The sequence below is a fragment of the Mauremys mutica genome, chromosome 5, assembly GCF_020497125.1.
Source record: "Mauremys mutica isolate MM-2020 ecotype Southern chromosome 5, ASM2049712v1, whole genome shotgun sequence".
In the NCBI taxonomy this organism is placed as follows: Eukaryota; Metazoa; Chordata; order Testudines; family Geoemydidae; genus Mauremys; species Mauremys mutica.
Genome location: NC_059076.1, coordinates 120482508 through 120506824, shown reverse-complemented (window position 1 = coordinate 120506824; position 24317 = coordinate 120482508). Strand labels below are relative to the sequence as shown.

Sequence of the window (24317 nt, the reverse complement as noted above, 5' to 3'; positions counted from 1 at the left end):
TCCACTAAAAATATCCATTAGGTTGTTTCACAGTAAAAAAACAATTAAACAAAAACCCAATGAATGCAAATAGTTTAGAAACAAATTTTATTAAAGAAAAATCTGTAGTGCAGTTTCTCAAGACAAACGCATACCTTTGGATGCAGTGGAGTACACAGGTACGTATACAGTAGTTTGCCTGCTACATGTTTGGAAGCTGAAAATACTGTTAAATCTGCATTGTGCAGGTTATAAATATAATTAAAATTGGCCAAAAATTTGGTGGTGGACCACTAACAGATACTTGGTTATGTATGTGCACTACATATTGCACAAGACTTTTGATTAAGCTATTGATTGTGCAACTGAATCACAGTTACGTGTTACATTAAGCATATTCAAACATATAGTTGATTCTTTGTTCTCCAAAACAGCACATCACTACAAAACTGCCATTTAATTTGTTACATATTTACAAAAAATATACAAATAACGTTTTTTTCATTTTTGACAATGCACTAATTATGGATTTAATTTCATTCTTCCCTTGAGTCCTGATGCTGTGTACAAAGAGGCTTGGACAAAGTCAAAATTTCTAGCAAAGTAGGGTAGTATTGTTTTCACACCTTTGAAAACATGCGGAGGCAAAAAGAGAGGACTGGACTGCATACTTGTTGATGCTACAGGTAGATTACTGCTAAGAGCATTTAAGGGAATTGCAGTGGGCCAGTTGTTAGAATTCCAGCTAAAGATACATTGTTAAGCAGTTGCTCATAAAAGCACCTCAAAGAATTTTGGAAGCGGAGTAGTTACATCTTGGCTTCATTTCTCTTATGTTTGTGCTAAATGCTGTCATGTTATCAGAGACATAACAATTACAGGTAACAGTTAGCTGCTTATCCGAGTATAGCTTGAGTGAGATTAAGAGGTTCATTTGGCCCACTGCTATAGATCAGATTCTGCCTTCTCTTACACAAAGTGTAAGTCTAATGAAGTCAATGGAGTTGTGAGGGCTGAATTAGCCCGGTAATGCCAATAAATAAGAGTATATACTCAAGGGATAATGTGATTTACAAACCTTCACAAGTCATCTTTCATTTCTATTCCTTGCTCATGTTTTAATCAAGAGCTTAATCAAGATTTGTCCAAATCCTCATGTCTGACTTTGACCTAGTCTCTTTGCCAAATCCTTCTCATCTTAATCACACGCGAAATGTCTGTAAAGGCTATATGATCTACAAATGCAGGCTACAGACGTTCTAAAAAAAGTTCATACTATCACATTTAACCTAGAGTAAGAAAATGGAAAATTCTCCAGCTCGATGATCTTTCCCCAGTAATATCTCAAAATGTTTAGTGTTGCAATTTCATAAATATAAAATTATGCTATTGTAATTATTGTATCTCAGTCAAGAGAGGGAGGTGGCTGCTTTCTCTTAAAGCTACACTTGCAACACAATATTATTTGCCAACATCTTTATAATTGTGAAATTGTATGAGTGGAGCCGGTGAGAAGGGAGTCATAGTAAGTGTGTGTGTTTATCAAAGTTAGCAAATACAGTAGCAATGGACTGAGTCAGATATAATGTAGGCAAACACTGTGCAAACTTCCCCACTGAGTTCTGCCAGTTTACCCAAATCTTTGCCTTTTCCAATCTGCTATTCTCAACCAAAGGACCACTGGGAGGGGCTCAAAGAGAGCGCAACCACTGCCTTCCCTCATCATCTCTCCACCAGCCCCTTGCAGCCCTCCCCCCAGCATTTCCAACCCCCGCCTGTTCGAAACGTGTCAATCTGCTCCCTGAAAAAACCACACAATTGGCTTAAAAATGGTCCGATTTTAAAAAGAAGATGTTTGAGTTCTTTTGATATGCCTCCTGGTGTTGGAGCATGTAGGGCTCGGGTTTTCTAAATCCCCTCTGCAACCATGTAAATAACTAATTCCAGGAGCTGGGGCTTTAAGAAAAACACTAGAGTGTGCGAGAGTTGTGATAAAATCACAAGCGTTAGCAACATTGCCCTCCCCGCTCCTATTCCCCACCTTACACACCTCCTCAGGCTACTCCAGGATCTCCGAACTGCACACCCATTCTCAGGCCTCTCCCCCTTTAGCCACCACCCTCACACTGCCTCACCCTAAACCCACAGGTTCTGCCCTCCACAGCTGCCCCCCCAAATCTTGCAATTCCCTGTTGCTCCCTCCTCTCCCCGCCACCAGCTTCTCTAGGCTCCTCTCACCCACCTGACTCTGCCAAACCCCACTGTCCTCCAGCAGTCCCTGGTTACTCCTACCCTTGTATTGGTGGTGAGGGACAGGCTCATCCCCTCATACCTTCCCCGCTGCTCACTGGGGACACCTGAGGGGGTAGCAAGCAATGATCCTGACTGGCAAGAAATGCCACACAGGGAGCATCCATATGCTGCCCAGTGGGCAAACAGCCCCTGCACCTGCCCCACCCTCTGGTGAGTGACTTAAGTAAGCAAAGCTCCATCCCAGGGCAGTTTAGCCAGTGAGCCACATTCTAGCTCAGGCTCCAGTGAAGCGAGCAGGGAGGTCCATGTTTGCAGGACTGCCCAGCCTCATTGCCCTCCCTCCCCTCGGCACCCAGCCAAGTGTTTGGTGGGCAGGAGAAGGCATGCTGTGCGGCTACACGCATGTGCCAGCAGCACTCCTCTCCCCTAGAAACTGAGGCGGGGAAAGGCCCCTGGGAGAAGGCAGTGGGACCCCGGGGTTTGGGTGTGGGTAAAGGGTGGGAGGAGGGGTTTGAAAATGACAGCTCAAAGCCAGAACGTGAGTGTGAGTGTGTAGAAGAATCAGAAAGGAAGATTATTAGTGGCTTGGGTTGCCAAGCGTCTGGTTTTTGACCAGAACGCCCGGCCAAAAAGGGACCCTGGTGGCTCCGGTCGGCACTGCTGACCGGGCCGTTAAAAGTCCAGTCAGTGGTGTTGCAGAGCTAAGGCAGGCTAGTCCCTACCCAGGGCCGGCTCCAGACCCCAGCGCGCCAAGCGCGTGCTTGGTGCAGCATTTTGCCGGCAGTGCGGCAGGCGGCTCCAGCGGACCTTCCACAGTCATGCCTACGGGAGGTCCACTGGAGGCGCGGGACCACCGGACCTCCCGCAGGCATAACTGCGGAGGGTTCGCTGGTCCCGCGGCTCGGGTGGACCTCCCGCAAGCATGAGTGCGGAAGGTCCGCCGGAGCCGCCTGCCGCCCTCCCAGCGCACCCTCCGCAGGCGCGCCTGCAAGAGGTCCCACGGAGCTGTGGGACCGGCAGCGCGCCCCCTGCGGCATGCCGCCCTGCTTGGGGCGGCCAAATTACTAGAGCCGCCCCTGTCCCTACCTATCCTGGCACTGTGCTGCACCCCGGAAGGGGCAAGCAGCAGGTCTGGCTCCTAGGCGCGGGGCCATGGGGCTCCACCCGCTGCCCCCACCCAGAGCACTGGCTCAGCACTTCCATTGGCCAGGAACTGTGGCCAATGGCAGCTGCGGGGTGGTGCCCCTGGGCAAGAGCAGCGTCTGGCACCTCCTGGCCTCCCGCCTAGGAGCCAGACCTGCTGCTGACCACTTCTGAGGCACAGCATGGAGCTAGAACAGGCAGGGAGCCTGCCTTAGCTCCACTGCACCACTGACTGGGAGCCTCCCAAGATAAGCCCACACCTCAACCCCCTGTCCCCACCCTGAGCCCCCCAAACCTGGAGCACTATCCTGCACCCCAAATCCCTCATCCCTGGCCCCACTCCAGAGCCTGCATCCCCAGCCCAGATCCCTCATCCTCCTGCGCCCCAATGCCTCACCCCAGAGCCCCCTCCCACACTCTGAATCCCTCATAACTGGCCCCACCCCAGAGCCCGCACCCCCAGCCCAAAGCCCAAACCCACTCCTGCCTCAACCCGCAGCTCCCTCCCGCACTCCAAATCTCTTGGCCCCCACCCTCCAGCCCCCTCCTGCACCCCAAACCTCTCATCCCCAGCCCAGAGCCCATACTCCTGCCCACACCCCAATCCCCTACCTCAACCTGCAGCCCCCTCTCACATTCCAAATCTCTTGGCCTCACACTCCAGCCTGGACCCTCTCCTGCACCCCAAACCCCTCATCCCCAACCAGAGCCCTCACCTTCTCCCGCACCCCAAGCCCCTGCCCCAGCCCAGTGAAAGTGAGAGTGGCAGAGAGCGAGCCACCAAGAGAGGGGAAATGTAGTGAGTGGGGGGGGCAGGGCCTTGGGGAAGGGGCAGGGAAAGGGTGTTCAGTTTTGTGCGATTAGAAAGTTGGCAACCCTATTAGTGGCAGATGAGGAGGTGCCAGTGTAACCCACAGCCCAGGCTCAGATTAGTGAGGGACCCAGAGGTGAAGAGAACAGAGATGAGAGCCATGTGGGTGGGTGTTGGAAATTACTCAGAAGAGCCCTGGGAAAGGCAGGAGGGCAGCGATAGAGGGAGGAGGAGAAGAATTTCGTAAAAGTGTATTGGAGGATCTAAAAGGAAGCTAAGTTGGGAAAGAGATTAAGATGCTTGGGAGAGAGAGAAGGCAGCTAACAACAGAAAGGAAGAAGAGAGAGAAAATACATGACAGAAGGAGTCAATATAAAAGAGAACAGGGGAAGAAATAGGGATGGGTAGCATGGTGTGAATTAGCTTGTGAGATCTGCTCAGATACTGCAGTGTTGGGCAGGGCCATCCCTAGGGGGGTGAGGGGCCTGGGACAACCCACTCCTTCCAGCCCAGGCCATGTCCCCATGCCACCCCCTTCCCCCAAATCCCCACCCCGCCTCTTTCCAGCTTCCACCCCTTTCCCTGAGTAACACCGGGAGCTGGCGGAGCGGATCAGGGCGGGGCGGGCTGCTCACTGCTGCCAGTGCCCGGTCCCCCGCTAACCACCCAGGCCACCCTGGACTCTGCATCCCAAAGTGTGGGGGCCCGCAAGGCATGGGGCCCGGTCTGTCCTATGGACGGAACAGCTCTGGTGTTGGGTTTCATTATAAAACCCTATATAGAGGCAGAAGAGAGTGCAAAACAAAGGACTAGGAAAATCAGGGTAGCATGTAGTGGGATACACAGCAGATGATGGGAGCAGGGACAACAGACAACTAGGAATGTGAAAGGACATGAGAGAAAGGAAGAGCTGAGAAAAACACAGAGAAGGAGAGAGAGAGAAAACAGAAATTGAGACAAACGAATGAAAGTCTGGCTAACAAAGTGGCCAAATCACTTAGTGATTAGCTCCATGTGCTTAGCTAAAATGTGAACAAAGGAAGATGTGTGACATCAAACTGGGGATGGAGCAGGTACGCTGGACATGTCTGTGTTCTGTGCTTTCTTTAACTTAGCTCATGTGATGGAATAACGATTACGGACTATGAGGTGAGGTAAAGCAGGGGTGGGTGCCTCCGGGGAGAAAGCTAGCTGACAGGAGTGACGCTTCAGGAAGAATTTGAAGGACTGGAGTCAGCGTAAAGGAAGAGGAAACTGTTCCAAACACTAGTGGGAGGTAAAATAATGGGGCGGGGGACTAGATCCACCAAAGTATTTAGGCCACTAACTGCTACTTCAGATGGCGAAGTTCAACATTTAGGTCCCACTAGGATTCTCACCGGCTGCTTAACTCACCTGGCACCTTAGGTAGTAAATTCTCACTGCAAAAGCTCCCTGGACACCGAAGTTGCTGCCAGTGAGCATGTGCACAACCACCTCAACCCAGGCGTAGGCCACATGCTCAGTATTTCGTATTGGCCAGCTTAAGAGGCTCTCCAGTCAGTAGGGTGGCTTCTATGGATCTCATTCTGAGGTGCCTAACGCTCTCCTGGCATTGTGCCGGGAGCCCGAACCCCTGACTGGGGGCTATGGATTCCACAAGGCAGCGAGGCACCGACCAGTTAGGCATTGCAACACTGAACATTGCAATGCTTAGGGTGTTTTGGGGCCCTAGCCCAAAGTGCAGGAAGCAAAACTTCCAAGAGCCTGGCCTAGTATAATAAGTCATTCACAAAGGAAGGAGGGGAGACACGCAGACAGCAGAAGTTATATTGAATAGACTGAGGGCTGGTCTACACTGGGGGGATATCGATCTAAGATACGCAACTTCAGCTACGTGAATAGCGTAGCTGAAGTCAAAGTATCTTAAATCGATTTACCTGGGGTCCTCACGGCACGGGATCGACGTTCGCGGCTCCCTGTGTCGACTCCGCTACCGCTGCTCGCTCCGGTGGAGTTCCAGAGTCAATGGGAGCGCGTTCGGGGATCGATGTATCGCGTCTAGATGAGACGCGATATATCAATCCCCGAAAAATCGATTGCTACCCGCCGATATGGTGGGTAGTCTGGATGTACCCCAAGTCTTGAAAATGAGGTCAAAGATTGAAGCTGATACAGCATTAGAAAGGAAACCACTGGAGGGATCTGGAATTAGTGGGGTGATATGGCCAGAGCAGCAGGCAAGGAAGAGAACTTTAGCTGCAGTGAGTTGTATGAACTTGAGCAGTGAGAACTGAGATGCATATGGGATGGAGAAGAAGAGGCATTATTTCCCTGGCAGATGTCTCAATCCACTGTGGGCCCTTCTACTGAAATTCCACAGACATTGGTCCACTGCACCCTTATCCTTAAATCTGTCCCTTTCCTGTCCCCACTTGTCTCAGCTGCAGGAAACAGAGTTCCATCACATCAGCTGAGGACCTAAGGGAAGAATTTGACAAGGCAGTTATGCAAGGGAGAGTACACATCTGGAGCCAGCTTTTCCCATCAGTGCAACTCCCCTACCCCGCAACTTCCCCTGCAAAACTTGGGAATTGTGTAGGTTTCTCCAAGCTGTGTAAACTCAGGGGAGACTGAAAACATTTGCTGCCCTATAAGGCGGTTTTTATGATGTGGCTGAACACCCACTAGCAACTGAGTTGAGACAACTTTTTATGAGCCAATCACCACCTGACTCCAGGATACCATAAGGGAAAGACGTGTGGAAACCTATTGTACCTCTCCTGCACTACCCATTCCTTTTTCAAAAAATACACATTTAGTATGTACTATGCCCTGCAAATATAGTATGTACTATGCCTGCAAGACTTTGGGTGAAGCACAATCAGAAAGTTCCAGTATGGATCTGACAATGTTTCTATGGTCTTCATTCTTTTCTATGAGTCTGGGTCACTTATCAGTGATTTATCACCCAAGCTGCACTCATGAGCCACAGGCTGTAGCTTTATTGCCTCATGTCGTTTGTGTGTGTGCAGATGTGTGTGTTCCTGCTGTTGAGGTGATAAATTCCTCATTTCACACAGCGCTGCCTACTTTTTGTTATAATCCATAACCAGATTGTCTGCCTTAAAGGCCACTGGTCTAAAAAGCTGTTGTTTTCCTATGTGAGCCGTTACAGTGCAGAACCCAAATTTGGGTTGAAGTACGTAAACAAGAAAGAAGTGAGAAATGATACCACATTTGTACAAAGTGGGCCAAATTTTGACCTTAGAGCAGCTAGTGTTCAGGTCAAAGGAAGCTGATAATAAGCATCAAAAAGTAGAATTTGGCCCATTAACATTAGCACCATGCAAAATAAAAACACAAGATACATTTGCAGCATATGATATTTAAAAAGCCTGGCCTCACAAGTGGTTAATAACCCTATTATAGTACTAAGAAAATACACTACAAAGGCCTACTATCTAAGACATGTTGTATACTGCTGCATGAATTATCGCTCTGTGGCGAGGCCTTACACCCTTTGTATTGCAATGATTTATCACAGCAGGATAATGTAAATTCTACAAACACAAAGAAATCAAGAATGATCAATAAAGTTCAAATGCAGTTGATGTTTTCAGGTGTTGCAAGGAAATAATTATTATTAGAATGGTCAGGGTAAACGAATGTCTCCACTTTTTCCTTTCAGTGCCCATTAAGGTCACTTGTTCTCCCCCCCCCCCCCATTTAGAGAGAGGGAGAGGGTATGTGCGATAGGAAATGTGTTTCTGCAGTCCTAAGGCCATATGTCCCTAAACTTACAGATCACAAAGAGACAAAAGCACCTAAATCCCAGAATCAGGCCTCATTGGTATTTGCAAAACCCACACTGAGCTGCTGCTGAACGCTGTTGGTGCCCACACTCACTCCACACCTACATTTTTGCAGTACAAGTTCTCTAGGTGCCTATGTTTCTGCACCAGCGCTTGCGCACTGCAGCCTCGCTCTAGGCCTCTGGATAACCTTAAGCTCCAGAGCAATACATGAACCAGGAGAAAATAGGTTTTTCTCCCCCTAACTTGCCTGAGGGCACCAATATGGGAGACATACTCAGAAGCTGCTTACTGGAGCAGACCACTCAAGGAAAAAAATCACACAAAATGGTGGGGGTGTAGCTAGGAGGAGGGAGAATAAGAAAGAGAGAGCACAAGTGAGCATACAAAAGATTCTATAACCTTAGGGGTGGAGCACTCCACCCAGGATCTGGTCTCTGTGCTCCACTGACTATTTATTGATCTGAAGTGGAACAGCTTTAACAGGAAACCAAGGGACTGGCCCACATCAGACTATCCCATAGCTCAGTGGTTAGGGCACACCTTATCTTCAGAGCTCTTGCAAGGGACAGTTATTCACAGAATACCAGGGTTGGAATAGACCTCAGGAAGTCATCTAGTCCAACCCCCTGCTCAAAGCAGGGCCAATCCCCAGACAGATTTTTGCCCCAGATCCCTAAATTGCTCTCTCAAGAATTGAACTCACAACCCAGGGTCTAGCAGGCCAATGCTTAAACCACTGAACTATCCCTAATGTGCTCCATACCCACCATGCTGAATAACTTTCAAAAATTTGGCCACTTATTTTGGTGTCTAAATGGGATTGGAACTCTTTTGAGAATCTGGCTCCATTTGTGAGTCTGAGCTTTTGAGTGACTACCTAGCAATAGTCTACAAATATGAAGGATATAAACATCAGAGGGAAAGATTTATTAGATAGTATGGCATGAGGGGATTACCACTAAAAATATTAAGAGGAAATAAAGAACTCACACATTTAGGCTGGATATCATATAAACCTTTATGGGCAGATACTATTGCTACTTCCAGACACTCAAATACTATAGTGAGGGAGATCATTGAGGTTCTTCCATAGATTAGCTAGATTAGACTGTATAAGTGTCACAAGGAAAATTGTGGAAGCCATATTCATTTAGGACTAGACTGGAGAAAACAATAGAAAATGTACTGGGAATAAGTTTACATTTGAATGGACTGGTGAGCTGATAGATCATAGAATTTTTGAGTTGGAAATGATCTGAGAAATACATACTAAAAGTTAAATGCTTGAAAATAAATTCCCAACCAAAATTCATTATTTTGGACATAATGTAAGTTTTTATTTTAATCTAAAACAGCTGAAATATAAATGGAGATGGTGACTTTAGCACTGTATCAATCAAATACTCATGTATAATGAAGACTTTAAATGCCAATGAATAGGCAATAACATAAAAAAACCTTCTCAAAAAACAAAAACAAAACAAAAACATATCTATTTTTTCAATGAAATAAAATTGGGTATGTGGTAAAACCTATGATTTGAACGAAAACAGCCACAAGCCTATTTACGATGTAGTAAACTTTTTGTAAGTCTAAAAATTCAAAACACACCTAGAACCAAAATAGTTCATGGTCAAGAAGACTGCAGACAAATGAACATATTTCTTATTCTTTGAGAAAGAAAAGTCTGTCTTCACACACAGGATCACACAGTATAGAGGAGAATAGCCACCATTGCAGTTACATTTCACTGACCTCAGTTCAAGACATGCTATCTATGGGCAGAAGATCCCCAAAAACCTTAGAGAGGATTTTTAATCAAAAAGGTAAAACAAGTAGTAATCATTAAAAGTTGTAAGAAAAATGCCTCAGTTCTTGGATCAGACCCTGGTGATACATGGAGAAACACTGATCTGGCTACACTAGTCCAACCAGCAGTAATTATAGAACTAAAGCAGCAGAATTTGATAGCCTTACTCATGCTGAAAAGCACCTGAATCCTTGATTAATCCCACTGAAATCATACCACTCAAGTAAGATACAATTCAGTGCATCAGGATATGGCCCAGAGTAAAAAGAGGTAAACAGGACGCAGAATGAAAGAGGGAAAATCTTGCTGTATCCCAGTGCCTGATTCTGACACCCTTACTCAGATTTTACTGTTTCCTCCATGAGTGATCCCACTGAACTTACTACACAGTAAGCTTAAGGGTATCAAAATATATCCCTAAACAGTTGTACGTACAACTAGAGCATTGCCAACGTATTTCACTTGCAAATACTGAACAGTTGTTAACACAGGGCTAACCTGTACCACCCTTTCTCACATCGATTAATACCTTACTCCTCTAGCCCCTCCATTCATTTCAGTGTGACTATTTGAGGAGAAATGTATGACTCAATCTGAGGACTGTTTAAGGAGGAAAGAACTACTCATCATTCTAATAAGGAAGGATTTTACACCCACTTGAACCTGGTGTAAATGACTACACAAGAGGCTGGACCACAATGAACCGGGCCTCAAAGGTACCACAAACACACCTTGGAGTTTATTGCTTTAACTTTTGAGAAGTTAACTTATACAATGATTGGGAGGGTGGTGGTGGGGTGTCGTAAACCTCTTGGATGCATTTGTGAGTATGCTGCAGCTTGCTACGAAGGAAGCGTTTTAAAACTGAAATGAAATTGTCTAAGTCAGCCACAGGAAGCTGTTCCATATAATGTAGAGAGGAAATCGAAGGTCGCAGACCTAGCCCGAGGTTCTGTTTAAAACAGCCTTACTGAGAAGGAACTAAGGCTCCCAGGATCATTCTAGAACTCAAGGCATGCTTTTTACAGTGTCAGACACTTGGCCTTCTAAGAAGGCCACAACGTGCAGATGAGGCCAACACATTGCCAGTTATGCTATTATAGTCTTTTCTATAGTCCAGTACCAGCACTGGTAGACGTCAATGTTGTGGGTGGCTCACTGAACCCACATTATAAGGCCTTTCACCCATTAACATTGCAGAATGCAAATAAATTTAAGACATTAGTAAGCCGTGTGCAGATTAGCAAATCAATGGCGATGTCACGATGACGACACACAACAATTAGCTATTCCATACACTGTCTTTGATTGAAACTACATTTTTGCTTTTTAACACTCTTAACACCTTTGTGTGGGGCTATTGGTTTTCATACTTATTCATAACCTTTTAAATGATACTTTTAATCAGAACAAACATTAATAAAAAGAAATAATTAATGATTAATACTTTGCACTTATAGTCCTTTCATTTGGAGGATCTCAAACAAAGAGTGATACATTTAGCCTCATGCTATCCCTATGAAATAGGCAAGTAGTATAAGCCCCATTTTATAGATGGAGAAACTTAGGTACATACAGGTTAAGATCCAGATTTTTAAAGTTATTTAAAAGAATAACTAATTCTCATGAGTTAGGCATCTAAATATCTTGAAAGACTCGGCCTAAGTGACTTGCCCAAAGGCTGTCTGACACAGGACTAGAACCCAGGTCACCTGTTTCCCAAGTCTTGTTCCTTACCCATAATATTGTCCTTCCTCACTTAAAACTTATGAGTTTGTGTGTGTGTGTGCCTGTGTGCATATCTATAGGTGTGTGATATACACATATGTGAGTACATATATATATTTCTGTGCATTTGTCCATTTCTCTGTATAAAGAGATACAAAAGTGTGTGTGTGTGTGTGTGTATACACTTCTTCCCCTTAAAAACAAAATGTGCTCCCATGGGCATAGTTAAACAGATTCAAAATCTACCAGTGGTATGAGTTTTCATTTACACAAAAAACAAGTCGCATTGCATGGGAATGACATCCTCCCATTTTAGAAATAATCCATTATAAAGGCATTCTGGTCAGGAACTCAACAGACTTGCTTTATTTCTACTGGCTATTATTTACACTGACATAGCAATACTGAAAACTCCTCAGAAAACAGGGTCTCACCACATTTGTGAGTCATGTTATACCAACCTCGCAGGTGTGTTTCAAGAATTAAATTAGTTAATGCTGGAAAATGCTGGGAAGATTACAAGCACCGTACATAAGTGCTAAGTATTAATGATAATGACTAGTAGAGTCTTGCACAACAGTTAAATATTTTGCTTTGCAGTAGCAGTTTCCTGCCAACAGAAACATGAATCAAACTGTTGTAAATGTATAAAAATAGTTGTGAAAGCATAAAATTAGTGTATGTGAACTAGTCCCTATAATTCCCTTAGCCAGCAGGCAGACCAACAAAAAGACTCCAATATATGTTGAATTCTTTACATTATTCAAGAGTTCAATCCTCCACTCTCCTGCCCTATTCTGAATTTATTTCCCAGGAAAAGTTGTTTGCAATATTGTTTCACTCTATTGTTTCTAGTTCATTTCCCCTAAAAGCAGTAAGGAGCTGGTGAACAGGGCAAGTGCATGGTGCAACAGTCCTGAAGGCTTCCAAAGCACTAATTCACCTCAGAAAATCCAGGACTCAGACACTAATGGATGAATGGAGGATGTTGTGAAGGCCAAGACTAAAACAGGGTTAAAAAAAGAATTAGATAAGTTCATGGAGGATAGGTCCACCAGTGGCTATTAGCCAGGATGGGTAGGGACGGTGTGTCCCCAGCCTCTGTTTGCCAGAAGCTGGGAATGGGTGACAGGGAATGGATCACTTGATGATTACCTGCTCTGTTCAATCCCCCTCAGGCACCTGGCATTGGCCACTGTCAGAAGACAGGATACTGGGCTAGATGGACCTTTGATCTTTGGTTCTTATAACTGTGTCAGAATTATACTTAGCATTGTCAGCTCAAGTATTTCCTGTCTCTCTGTGGGTTAGTTTTGCAGGGCCCTGTAGGGCTTTTCAAGATGAAATTTCTGTGAGATGGTTACAAACAGACCTTTTCCTGAGCAGTTGGCATGCACTTGCCACTCTTTTCAAGCATTCCCATCCACTTTCATACTGTTAGTTCCTAAACCAGATTTTCTTGTGCTTTACACACAGATTCTGTGAGCTTTGTGAGAGCTTATATTGCCACATAGAAGGTGGCATGCTAATATGTTGTTTCTGAAGAAAGCATATTCCATGATATCATTAATTCCCTGGCTACATGGAAGAGCGACCTACTGCATAGGAGAATTTTTAGATAGTGCCATTCTGTCTCACCGGCGTGATTGCTTGGTCATTCACAAGTATGTAGTTGACTATAATCCCTTTAAGGAAGGTGGCATGGACATTAGCTACAAGCATTAGCACAACATTCAGTGAGTAAAAAAGAGCTAGTCATCCCCTGTTGAAGGCAAAAGGTGAAAAGATTAAATAGGCTTCTCAGAGAGTGTCCTAATTCCAGGCAGCTGTGATACATGGGATGCCAAACACTTGGCTGAACCATGCTGTGGTTCATTTCCTACACAAATCCCTACAAAAACCCACAAGATGTGGATTTAGTGATGAACTCAGGACTCTCAACCCCTGGGGACAGAGAGATGGGGATAAGCAAACTCTGAACTGACCCACATGCCTTTCCCAATCTGGCTCCTTTGACAGTTTCATTGCCCTTCCCTGCAGAAATATGGTGCAGCTCAGCGATGAGAGAATAAGAGTGACACCTGGTGGTGACACTCATGAAGTGCAATCCCTTAAATTGCATCAGTTCCCTGCTCCCATCCTTCCTGATTGTCAAACATGTCAAAGGTGGTGAAGTTCAGCTGCGAGTTTGCCCATCCTTACATCAGAGGCAGGAACTGAACGCAAAGGGAAACTCCAAGTATCTGTAGGACTAAAGGTTCTGGTGTGCTGCACTGACCTAGTTGGGGGAGGATTCGTACATATATTGGGCCTCTGCCCTCAAAATAGAAATTTAAAAAAACCCCAAACATACAAAAAGCTACTTAAAAGAGGTATTTACACTTGTAAAAAGAGAAAAAGGGACAGGCAGTCAGAACTGTTTATTATATAATAACTGGTCTTGCAACTGCCATGATGGAGGTGCTCAAGTTAGAAGATGACAGAAGAGCAACTTAAACCAACCGGCCTCCAGAAGTGAAAGCAACAAGCTAGCGGGTTTTTTGGGTGGGTTGGGGCTGGTGCTGGGAGCTTCTTAGGACTCATTTTACTTGCAAGAAGTCTTAACACATTAGTTATTCAATTTATAACAGGGACTCACATAGTGAGCTGAAGCTCATTAGATTGTCTCACACATTTTAAAGGTAAGAACTTGGATTGAAGAGGAGCTAAGGAGTATATTTATCTCCTTGCTCATTCCTCTCTTAGTGCTGAACCAGAACAGGCAGTCACAGCCTTTTAAACAAGTACAAATTTGTAGCGATCAACCAGCCATCTGCTTTGTACTTACTAGTCACTGGCTTTTAAAGTCAACTCTTCAGGGCTGCTGAATTTCAGTCTTCCATTGAACACCCCAGGCAATAAAAGGAACTAAAGTCCAGTCCTTCTAAAACTGAACATAAAGAACTAGAACATATACAGAAAAGAGAAAATGTGGCATCTAGTGTGCCTAGGGCTACAAATGTGCTACCTTAGTTTGAGTTTGAATTGTAACAAGTTCCCAGTATACAGTAACAGATGATGGACACTTGTAGTTTCAAGACTGTTTAGGAACCTACTTTCCACCAGCAGGTACAGCCATGTTTGCAATTTGGTGACATCCCCAGGGAAAAATTAAACAATACAGAGAAGAGTCTTTCGGTTTTTGTGTTCAGCTGTAAACATCAGCTAACCAGGTAACTGTGCATCTCTCTGGAGTTAATGCTCAAAACCACGCCTGAGTGACTGCCTAAAAAAATATAAAAACAAAATGGTGACATTAGTATAGTTTGAGCATTTTACTATACATTCCCCTTTTATTGCAGAGACAAGTCAATCAAATTATATGGTCATCTTATCAAACAACAGTTCAGGTGCAGATGGTGCAGCAGCTCAGTGTACCTACAGCATACTTTCTACTTCAGTGCTTTAAAGTGTCTGCTCATGATGGCTGTTAGTGAATTCCTAGTGTTTCTATCCCAGTGACAGCATAAGGTGGTTTTCTTTGCAGCTTAAAAAGGTGTAGTTGTCTTGAGGGGAGCAGGTGAGGGAGCAGAATGGAACCTGAGGCTTCCATTCAACATGCCACTGACCTGGGATTGGACACTGACCGGCATCAGCAATAAGGGAACTCTGTAGCTGTTCAAGTTTCCACCTCTCCCAGAAGGAGTCACTGCAAGGAAATGGAGTTGAGGAGTCCCAAGGTGGGGGTTGCGATAAAGTAGGCAACATAAAATATATAGAAAACAAAAAAAGTGACTGGGTGAGTCTGGAAATACTGTACTGTGACAATTCAAAAGTTATGAGAAGAGAGAGAGCAAACAGAAAACTAGGTTTGTAAAACCCTGCGGTGCCTGGAGAGGAGGCTATGATAGTGATCTCTAGAGTAGGGGGGGAAAACCCATCAGAATAAGTGGGAATCTCCATGGCATACGAACCATCTGCAAATAATGTCATAAAACAGAATTTAATATTTCAGTAGGGATGGTGATATGCTTCATACTTCAGCCAGACAAAATAGCACAACACTGAGACAACTAGGATGATTTCCCACGTATTGTTGGGTGCTACTGAAGGAAATACTGCAAATAACAAAAAAGTGCATGGTGTAGAAGTATAGCAAGAAAAAGTCTTATGTCTTAAAACTGTCTGGCAGCTGATAAACATAGATGGCTCTGACCCAAGGACATGAGCTATTCCTGTTCCCCTGGATGTCTGCTGGTGCTGACACCCTGGCAGAACTACAGGTCACATTCAGATTTGCATTTGTTAACTGCTTAACTTAAGACTTCCTCATTGGCAGGTCCTGCACTCCTTACTCAATCGACACTCTTACTGACCCCCGTGGAAGGTAAGGAGCACAGGATCAGACCAAATATAGCCTACAGTGAGCAGGCAAGGAGATTATTTTTGAATGGTTGTAAATCAGGGTAGAACTTCTTCATTCCCATGTTCTTCATCCTAAGCAGCCACATATGCAAAAATAGTGAGAGGTATTACACAACTGCAAGAGGAAGATTATAGACTACCTGCTATACACTAAGGGGCTATGAGCACTTCATACTAACTGAAGAACCCTGAGAGTACCTTCTTGGCATTCAGAACTCTAGTCTAGAGATGAGATAATTGAAACAAACTTGTTATACAAACAATTTTTGTGTCCCAGGGTCATTTGCAGTGCTACAGTATTGGTAGAGCTTTGCAGTATAATCAAAGTTCTCTTTGAAGGGTTTTAATGAAAACAGCAATGATTTTAGTGTGTGCAATTTGTTAAAAAATGTACAGATCTGGGCAAAAACAATTTTGCAGGTGAAATATGTTTTTTCCCTTTCAGTGGCAACATATGTTTCAGCTAAGGAAAATAAAAACAACAAAAGACAATTAGAGATAGACAGTAAGAATAAAAAAGAAATAAAGAAGGACTTCCAGGATGTCTGCCCTCCGTGGCTGATCTTAGCCCTCCATGTAGGGTTAATGAAGCCATTTAACCTCACAGTTGTCTCTACCATCAATTCAGCCAGTTTTATAAGCCTGAGATTTAGGGTCAGATGTTCCATTTTCACAGAGTTGTCAGAAACAGCACTAGACGATCTTCCTTTGTGTGCTACACTTTTCAGGCTGCTCTGTGTTCTCAATACATTTGGAGTATTTTTAGACTAGCTCTCTACATTACATTCAGCATACTCATGAATTGCCTAGACAAGCACTTTCATCTAACTTTGAATCATCTGCTCTAAGACACATTCATAAAAGGTTCCTGAATGAGAATTCTAATGACTGTCCATTGGATACTGGCAGGTCAGGACTCAAAACAGGATGAATTCAATGAAGTTTTGTATTTGGGAATTCATTTAAGGTGTCTAAAAGAGAGGACACCTCCTTACAATCTACCCTGCATTACGGAAACATTCATTCTACGCATCATTTCTCTCTGCTTAAAATTCATTACACTTTGAATTCAAGGCATGTACGAGTTAATTTAAATGCTAGTGAAGTTCATCGATTATAATCTATGCTGCTTTTTGTATGATCGTCCTAATGTTGTTCACATATGTCACATATGGCAGTGTATTGTACTAACTTACATACTGTATATTTATATGGCATGTCATAAAACATCAACAGAATAGACTGAATTTAAAACAAAACAAAAAAGAGGATAAAAGGAGAAGTGTTTCCTTGTTAGCAGTTTAGCATTCAATCCCTCTTGAAGCTGAGTACAAAAATGAAGATACTAAAAATGCAAACATTAAAACATAATTTTAAAAATAGAACAAACAAAATACTAACTGAGACATTAATAAAGTGAAGGTGAAGTTACCTCTTGCATTACCTAGCGTCTGAGAATCCAGATCATCATCAATAAACTCCTCACCCTGGATGATGTTCTGGGTGTCCTCACTGTGATTAACAGGGCTGGTCATCTCCTGTTCCTTTTCGTTGTGCATCTGGGCATAGACATTTCTGCCTGGCAGTTTCCTAAATAGCACAGGAAAAATATCCTTTGATGGAATTTAGTTTCATATTATATTCAATTAATCAGATTAACCTCAAACCCCTATGGAAAAATCCTATAGAATTAAATAAAGAATAATGTTTCCACTGAATTTTTAAACCAGCCTAAAGAACATTTTCTATTTAATTCTATAGGATTTTACAGTAATAACTATAGATTTCCCATTAATAACTACAGAAGCTCATTGGTTTTATCCCTATTTTATCATTTTATAGGAATTTTCTAGATGGGTATCATGAACTTGCCTGGTTTTGATATAAAGATTTCTTTATAAACACAGATTTTTTTTTGTTTTTTGTTCAGTTATTTACTGAACTCCCAGTAACTACAACTTAAAAAAAAACACCCTAAACTGAAAACATGTCAATAAATAATACTTCTTGCATTCCTAAAATGTCATCATAGGATGACAAAGCATCAATTAGTTATGTCTTACTCTGCAGCAGTACGACAACCCCTTATTGAAAGTTAAAACAATTTGGTGACCTTGTATCAATGCTAACAACAATATGTTTATGTGTGTGTTGTTTCGAGAGATTGACAGTCAATACTTGACCTTCACGGGTGAGGGTGTGTAGCAAGTGGGGAGAGCAAGCTTTTCAAATTGTAATTAAATTTTCAGTACCTCGTACCCCCTGCCCCTGCTGATTGCCTTTTGTGACCCTGGGAGTCGTGACCCACCGGTTGAGAAACTGCACTACAGCAGCCCTGAGGTTACCTCAATTTAACAGCTGCTGAGGACAAGAGAGGTAAAGCAAACTGCCCCTGGTTGCACAGTCACTGGCCCAGCTGGGAATAATGGCAATATGACATCATAGTTTAATTTCCATAGTGTCTCCATCAACCCCTCTGCTGAGGTAGTCACAGTGTTGTACAATATTAAAACATACTGAAAAGGTTTATTTAAAATATATATATAGAGAGAGAGAGAGAAAGAGAGAGAGAGCGCAAATCAAAGCACCCAGTCCTGACTCCAAGAGTCTTCATGACCAGGAGATAATACACTCTTCAAGAGAAAGACGGCATTTTATTTATGTTTATTTAAATAACGATAAAATGATGTCGATACTAGGCTCTAGGTGCCCTAACATAATTCATGCTACAACAAAGCTTCAGCAGCTTTTAAATAAGTATTGAAACAGGAATTCTGATGTATAAGAGTTTAGAGTTATTATATGGTCTCCTGGTCCCACACTTTTCTAGAAATTATTCTGGACAGTAGGGCTATGTTTTTTCTACATTACACAACCCTAATAGGCCTAGAACATACACTGTTTGTTACATGCATATTATATTCTAAAGAAACGCTTAATCGATCCTCTAGAAAATGAACAAAATTGCACAATAAACCATAATCACTGGCTTCAGAAGGCAGATGCTACTAGTGAGCTTAAATGACTAGGAATACTGTATCTGTTAGCCATCTTTCTCTAATCCCCCTCTTACTGTTTCCTACTACTAAACATTTTGAAATGTAAATAATACAGAGTACTGGAGCATGCTGCTGGTACTTAAAGTAACAGTACCAATAATAATGATAATACATTGAATAGAATATTTATCACGGTGTTAGTTTTGGGGTTAATGTTCAGATGAATGAGTTCTTTGTGCTTTAGAGCAGTCATGATTTACTTTGTCCCATTCATTTTAGAAGCCTGCCTTTTCTACATGGTATTGTTTTGATTTTAATAAAATAGGGATCATCAAATTAGTACCTGTTTTTATAACTAAATGGCTAGGATTGGGACTCCACTTGCTCTCATGCAAATAATAGTAATATAGGCGAAGGGGGAAAAGGGGGAGGTTTTCTTCTGAAAGTGTAAATGAGATGGGAAGTCAATGATGAGGATAGATTAGAAACTCTGCTCCAAGAGTGCTGAAATTGGGTGCAGGTTGGTGGTACCCAAGAACAGGATGCAAGGAGGTGAATACAGAAAAAGATCCGTGAGTTTGGTTGCAGCAAGTCTATGGAGATTTTTTAAAATAATGAACCTAATTTTTAACAGATTTTCAAATGAATGGGGAGGGGGGAGGAAGGGGAGGAATTTAAGAATGTGAAAAGGCAGAGACCTTTCTCTTCTTCTGAAGAATCAAATGAACTCCCACTAAAGTAGGCAAAATACCTAAATAGAGGAACCAATAGTCTAATTTGGTATGATGAAACCTGTGTTCCTGCTGTTGCAAAAATAAAAGAAGGATGATTTCAGCTCTTCTGCTAGTGATGTATTAAATACATGACAGCTTTGATGTGGGTGAAATATCATTTTCCTTCCCTTGCCTTTGCTTGGTGGATACTGTGCTGTTTGTCTTGTCTATATTACTGCAGAGTGCCCCACACCATGGAACCCCGCTCAGAGTGCTGCTGAAAGGATGAAGAAATCCTACTAGGAAAAACATCACAAACATAAAAATACATCAGAAAAAGAAAGGGAGGATTTTTCTTTGATTGAATTACCTCTAATAAAGATGACATTGCTTTGAGAAACAATATGCAGATTCTGGATCCTTGCTAGATAATGAGCCAGAGTCACTGGAACCTTCCAGTTGCTTTATGCTGTTCCAGTGACAGAACACGCCATGATCCTGGATGGTTAAGCTGATGGAGCATACTAGTGAATCTGGCAGAATAGCTAAATAGAACCCAGAATAGCTAAATGGATTTTTATTATTTTTATTCAGCTGTAGATTAGCTTGAAGCACCATGTTAATTGTCTAATGCATGCAGTCTGAAGCCAAGAGGAGGAGGAGATCTTTTTGCATCTGAGATATTCAGTTTTATTCTCTGAACTGTTTCTTGCTTCAGCAGCATTTGCCACTAGGGAAATTACCCTTTTTCCTCACTCCAATCCCATAACAACGAAAATTTGAGAAAATGCTGGTATAAAACACTGTTAACTACTGGGATGGAAGAAATTTAGGATTTATATTTGAAAACTATATAACTTTATCTTTTGAAAACTTATATAACTTTAAAAGTTTAGTAGGAAGTATTGCCTCTGATCATAACACTTTAGTTACTTTCTGCTTGTTAGTCTCTGTCTAGGTGGACCAACTACTCCTGTGGATCCTGGTCTTATAAAACTAATAGGTGCTCTGGGGATTCCTGTCCTTGGATAATGTTTGCTCTCTAGAGGTCTACATTGCAATAAAAAATCTGCAGCACCCAGTCTCAGAGACCAGATCAACTGATTCAGGGCCATGGGGCTTAGCTACAGGGCTAAAAATTGCAGTGTAGACATTCAGGCTCAGGATGCAGCCCAGGCTCTGAGACCCTCTCCCCTCATGGGGTCTCAGAGCCTGGGCTCCAGCCCAAACCTGAATGTCTACGCTGCAAGTTTTAGCCCCACAAGCACGAGTCAGCCAACCGAGGCCAGCCGTGGCCAGGCTGTGGGTCTTTTATTGCACTGTAGGCACACCCTAGGAGAGATCACTGCAGATACTCTGTTTTTATGAATTTCAGTTCTGGGAAATCTTTACTCTGCATTTTTCATCCTGGGCGGAATGTGCTTTTGTGACGCATATGCACTCATGAATTTAAGCTGAACTCATAGGTGAGCCTCTGCTTCAGGTGATTAACCCATTTCTAGTGATATCTGTCTCTAAGCACCCTGCTTTGGTGGATCACCCACTTTCCATTTCAGAAGAATCAAATTTTGCTGGGGGCTGCATGATGCTGTGAGATCCTGCTCTGAAGTTTGATTTGTTCAACTGAGAAATTCCAGTGTATTAGGGGAGTTAAAGCTGTGTTACAATTCCTAGCATTCCTACAGTCTTCCTCTGCAATAACTGTCCCATTCAGAAAATAATAAGCCAAGAAGACATTTTAGAAAGGAATCAAGATGAATAAAAAATACTTTTTTTCCCCTTTCTTAAATATTGTATATTTCTTTTGCCGATTATTAAATTGTTGTCTAATTGCCTCTAACTTAAGGGCTAATCAAGAGGCGTACATCACAATGTCTCATAACAGACACCACCACCAAGTTTTATGATCATGTAATATAAACAGACAACCCCCAATGTACTGCAAATGAAACATTATTGCATCACATCATCCATTTTTATGATGATTTTTTGTTGCTCTGGGAACCCAGAATAGCTAAATGGATTTTTATTATTTTTATTCAGCTGTAGATTGAGTGTGATATCAAATTTTGTGTTTCGTCCTATAAAACAATAGGTCACTATAAATACCAAGAAATTTAAGATTCCACAGTTGGAAAGCCAAGACATTCTTCCTACATGAGACAAAGCACCTCTGTCTAATGAGAAGACAAAGATAGTTGCTAACTTGAACTCTCAGTTAAATGCTGTGCTCTTGCTGTTATCACTAGCACAGTATGGTACTTAGACTATTCTGTTAAAGAATGTTTATTTTAAATAAAAATCCATCTTGAAATAATAATGGGCCTAATCAATAGGCGTTTTCACTGAGTAAGGACTGCAGATTTTGTGAAATTATAACATGTTTATTCCCATGCGGCTCAAACCTGAAGGCTTTTGAGTACCTAACAAAACAAATACCAGGACCATGTCCAAATAATAAAACAAATAGATAAACCAGCATAAAAAAGACAGTAACTTGCCACCTGAACAATAATGAATTCATCTCCTTAATCAAATGCAGATTAAAAATATCTTTGAGTTATTAAAGGAATAAGTATTTGCTTACACAGCTTATGTGGTATCAGTTGTTCCTCATGAACATATTTCTTATATTAAGGCCACTTCCATAGCTTCTTCACCTCCTCCCTAATATGTTATCGTGCAAACTCTATTCTTACTTATTATTTCTATCACAGCTGGATACTCTTAACCTGTGTGGTACTGTTTCAGTAATCAAACGCTAACATGTTCAAAAGAGAAATTCCACATCATTTTGTTTTGTTTTCTTGGTAAGAAATTAGACTTGAGGATCAATTAATTGTCCTGGTTGCCTAGGTTACTCATTACTCCTCAAAGTAGATAATAGGAATATATTTTAGAATGACTATTTTTTGGTGGTTGTATTGACGCAAGCTGAATGAGCTCCCATATTGCTGCTATTTACCTACATCAACATCAATTATAACCTTGATGTCTGAAACGGTCAGAAAAAGCATGGGCTTTAAAAGCTCGAGACCCGTCAGTGCACTGCTTCAAAAAAGTCTATTTTTCAAGAAATGATACATGTGAACAAATCTAGTTCTTAAAGTATGTAAGGTTTACTTGCCTTTTAAACTTGTAGAGAATGAAGGCCCCAACTACAACTAGACAGATAACAAAGAGAACCACTATAGCCCAGTATCCATTGCCTCCTCCAATCCTCTGAGAGTCTGAAATGCAAGACATATATTTGAAGAACTTAGTAAATCTGTTTTCAGACCAGTTATCATCTTGGGCTTGCCTTATTATTGAATCTCTTAAGTAAAAACCACTAGATTTGTATTTATACCTTCTCCTTGTCACTACACCATGTAGCTTCTTCAAATAGTACTCTTGGGAGAATTGTGAGCCAAAAAAAATCCAAAATTCTGCAAAATTCTGCATATTTTATTTGTCACAATAAAGCAATACAATCACACCAGTTTCACTTATTTTGGTAATTTATTTAAACTAGAATACAGAAAAAAAATCGTCATAACTGTTCAGAATTTCCTAAACACATGAGTTCAATTACAAATACTTGGTAACCAAGACCCTGCATTCTAATTATAATCCTGGATTTTCATTTAAATTGCACTACTTTTATTTTGGTGTTCTGTAAAATAGAAGGTCGCTTTAAATTGCTCAAACTTTCACACATGAAAGTCACACAGTTTTGCTAATCATTGTCCTGCATTTTTTTTAAATGGATAAGTAAAATAGATCCTGATCTGTAATTTAACCCCACTGTGCCTGTCTGGCTCAGGAAAAAAAGCGAGAAAGCACATAGACCAGGGGTTCTCAAACTGGGGGTTGGGATCCCTCGGGGGTCACGAGGTTATTACATGGGGGGTCACGAGCTGTCAGCTTCCACCCCAAATATTGCTTTTCCTCCTGCATTTATAATGGTGTTAAATATATTTTAAAGTGTTTTTAATTTATAAGGGGGGTCGCAGTCAGAGGCTTGCTGTGTGAAAGGGGTCACCAGTACTAAAGTTTGAGAACCACTGACATAGACCTTCCTAGATGAGGATTTTGTTGCTATCATTTACAATAAGGCTCCTTTACACCACTCTGGCAAGGTAAAGGAGCCTTAATTGACTACGAATGGGAACAATTAACTAACAGTGGGAACATTAGCAGCCTGCCTGTTTAGTTGTTACAGTTCTGCTCTGCCTCAGGGACAGAGCCTGCTTCACACACCCTTACGCCTCCAAGCTCAGGATGCAGCAACAGGGATGAGAGGGACAGTGAGTCTCTCACTCATTCGCACCCAGGCAGGCACCCAGCCCCACCCCATTAGCATCTCTCCATGATTGCAGGCACACATGCCCAGCCTCCCTCCTTTCCCCCCCCCCCCCCGCGATGATCTGCTCTCTGCTGCTGGTTGCTCCCAGCAGACATGCCCAGGCTGCCATGCAAGGGGCATGTGTTCCTCACAGATTTCTTTGCTCCATCATTTTTCTGTGGGGGAGCCAAGAAATCTGCGGAAGGTATGAATTCTGTGCCTTCTGCAGGGCGCAGAATTCCCCCAGAAGTAAAATAGGCAGCACCATAAACTAATTTGCAGATCAATTTGTGGATACAGGAGAGAGGACAAATTTAAATGAAATAATAAATAATAATAATAATGTAATTATT

At 42.5% G+C, this 24317-nt stretch overlaps 1 protein-coding gene across 10 annotated transcripts in view; it reads right to left on the bottom strand.

The window, feature by feature from the left end:
* Positions 1-12654: 12654 nt before the first annotated feature.
* Positions 12655-24317, bottom strand: part of SORCS2 (sortilin related VPS10 domain containing receptor 2) — a 489498-nt gene continuing 477835 nt past the window's right edge. For 4 of the 10 annotated variants that reach the window (XM_045018304.1, XM_045018301.1, XM_045018307.1 and 1 more), the window contains 4 exons: positions 22765-22867; positions 17358-17515; positions 15130-15209; positions 12655-14786 (listed from right to left, as the gene is read on the bottom strand). In XM_045018304.1, the coding sequence (XP_044874239.1) occupies positions 14763-14786; positions 15130-15209; positions 17358-17515; positions 22765-22867 (365 nt within the window). In that variant the 3' untranslated portion in view covers positions 12655-14762. Of the gene's footprint in view, positions 14787-15129; positions 15210-17357; positions 17516-18177; positions 18324-22764; positions 22868-24317 lie in introns of those variants that run through there. The other 6 variants (XM_045018302.1, XM_045018306.1, XM_045018303.1 and 3 more) reach the window with 6 other exon arrangements.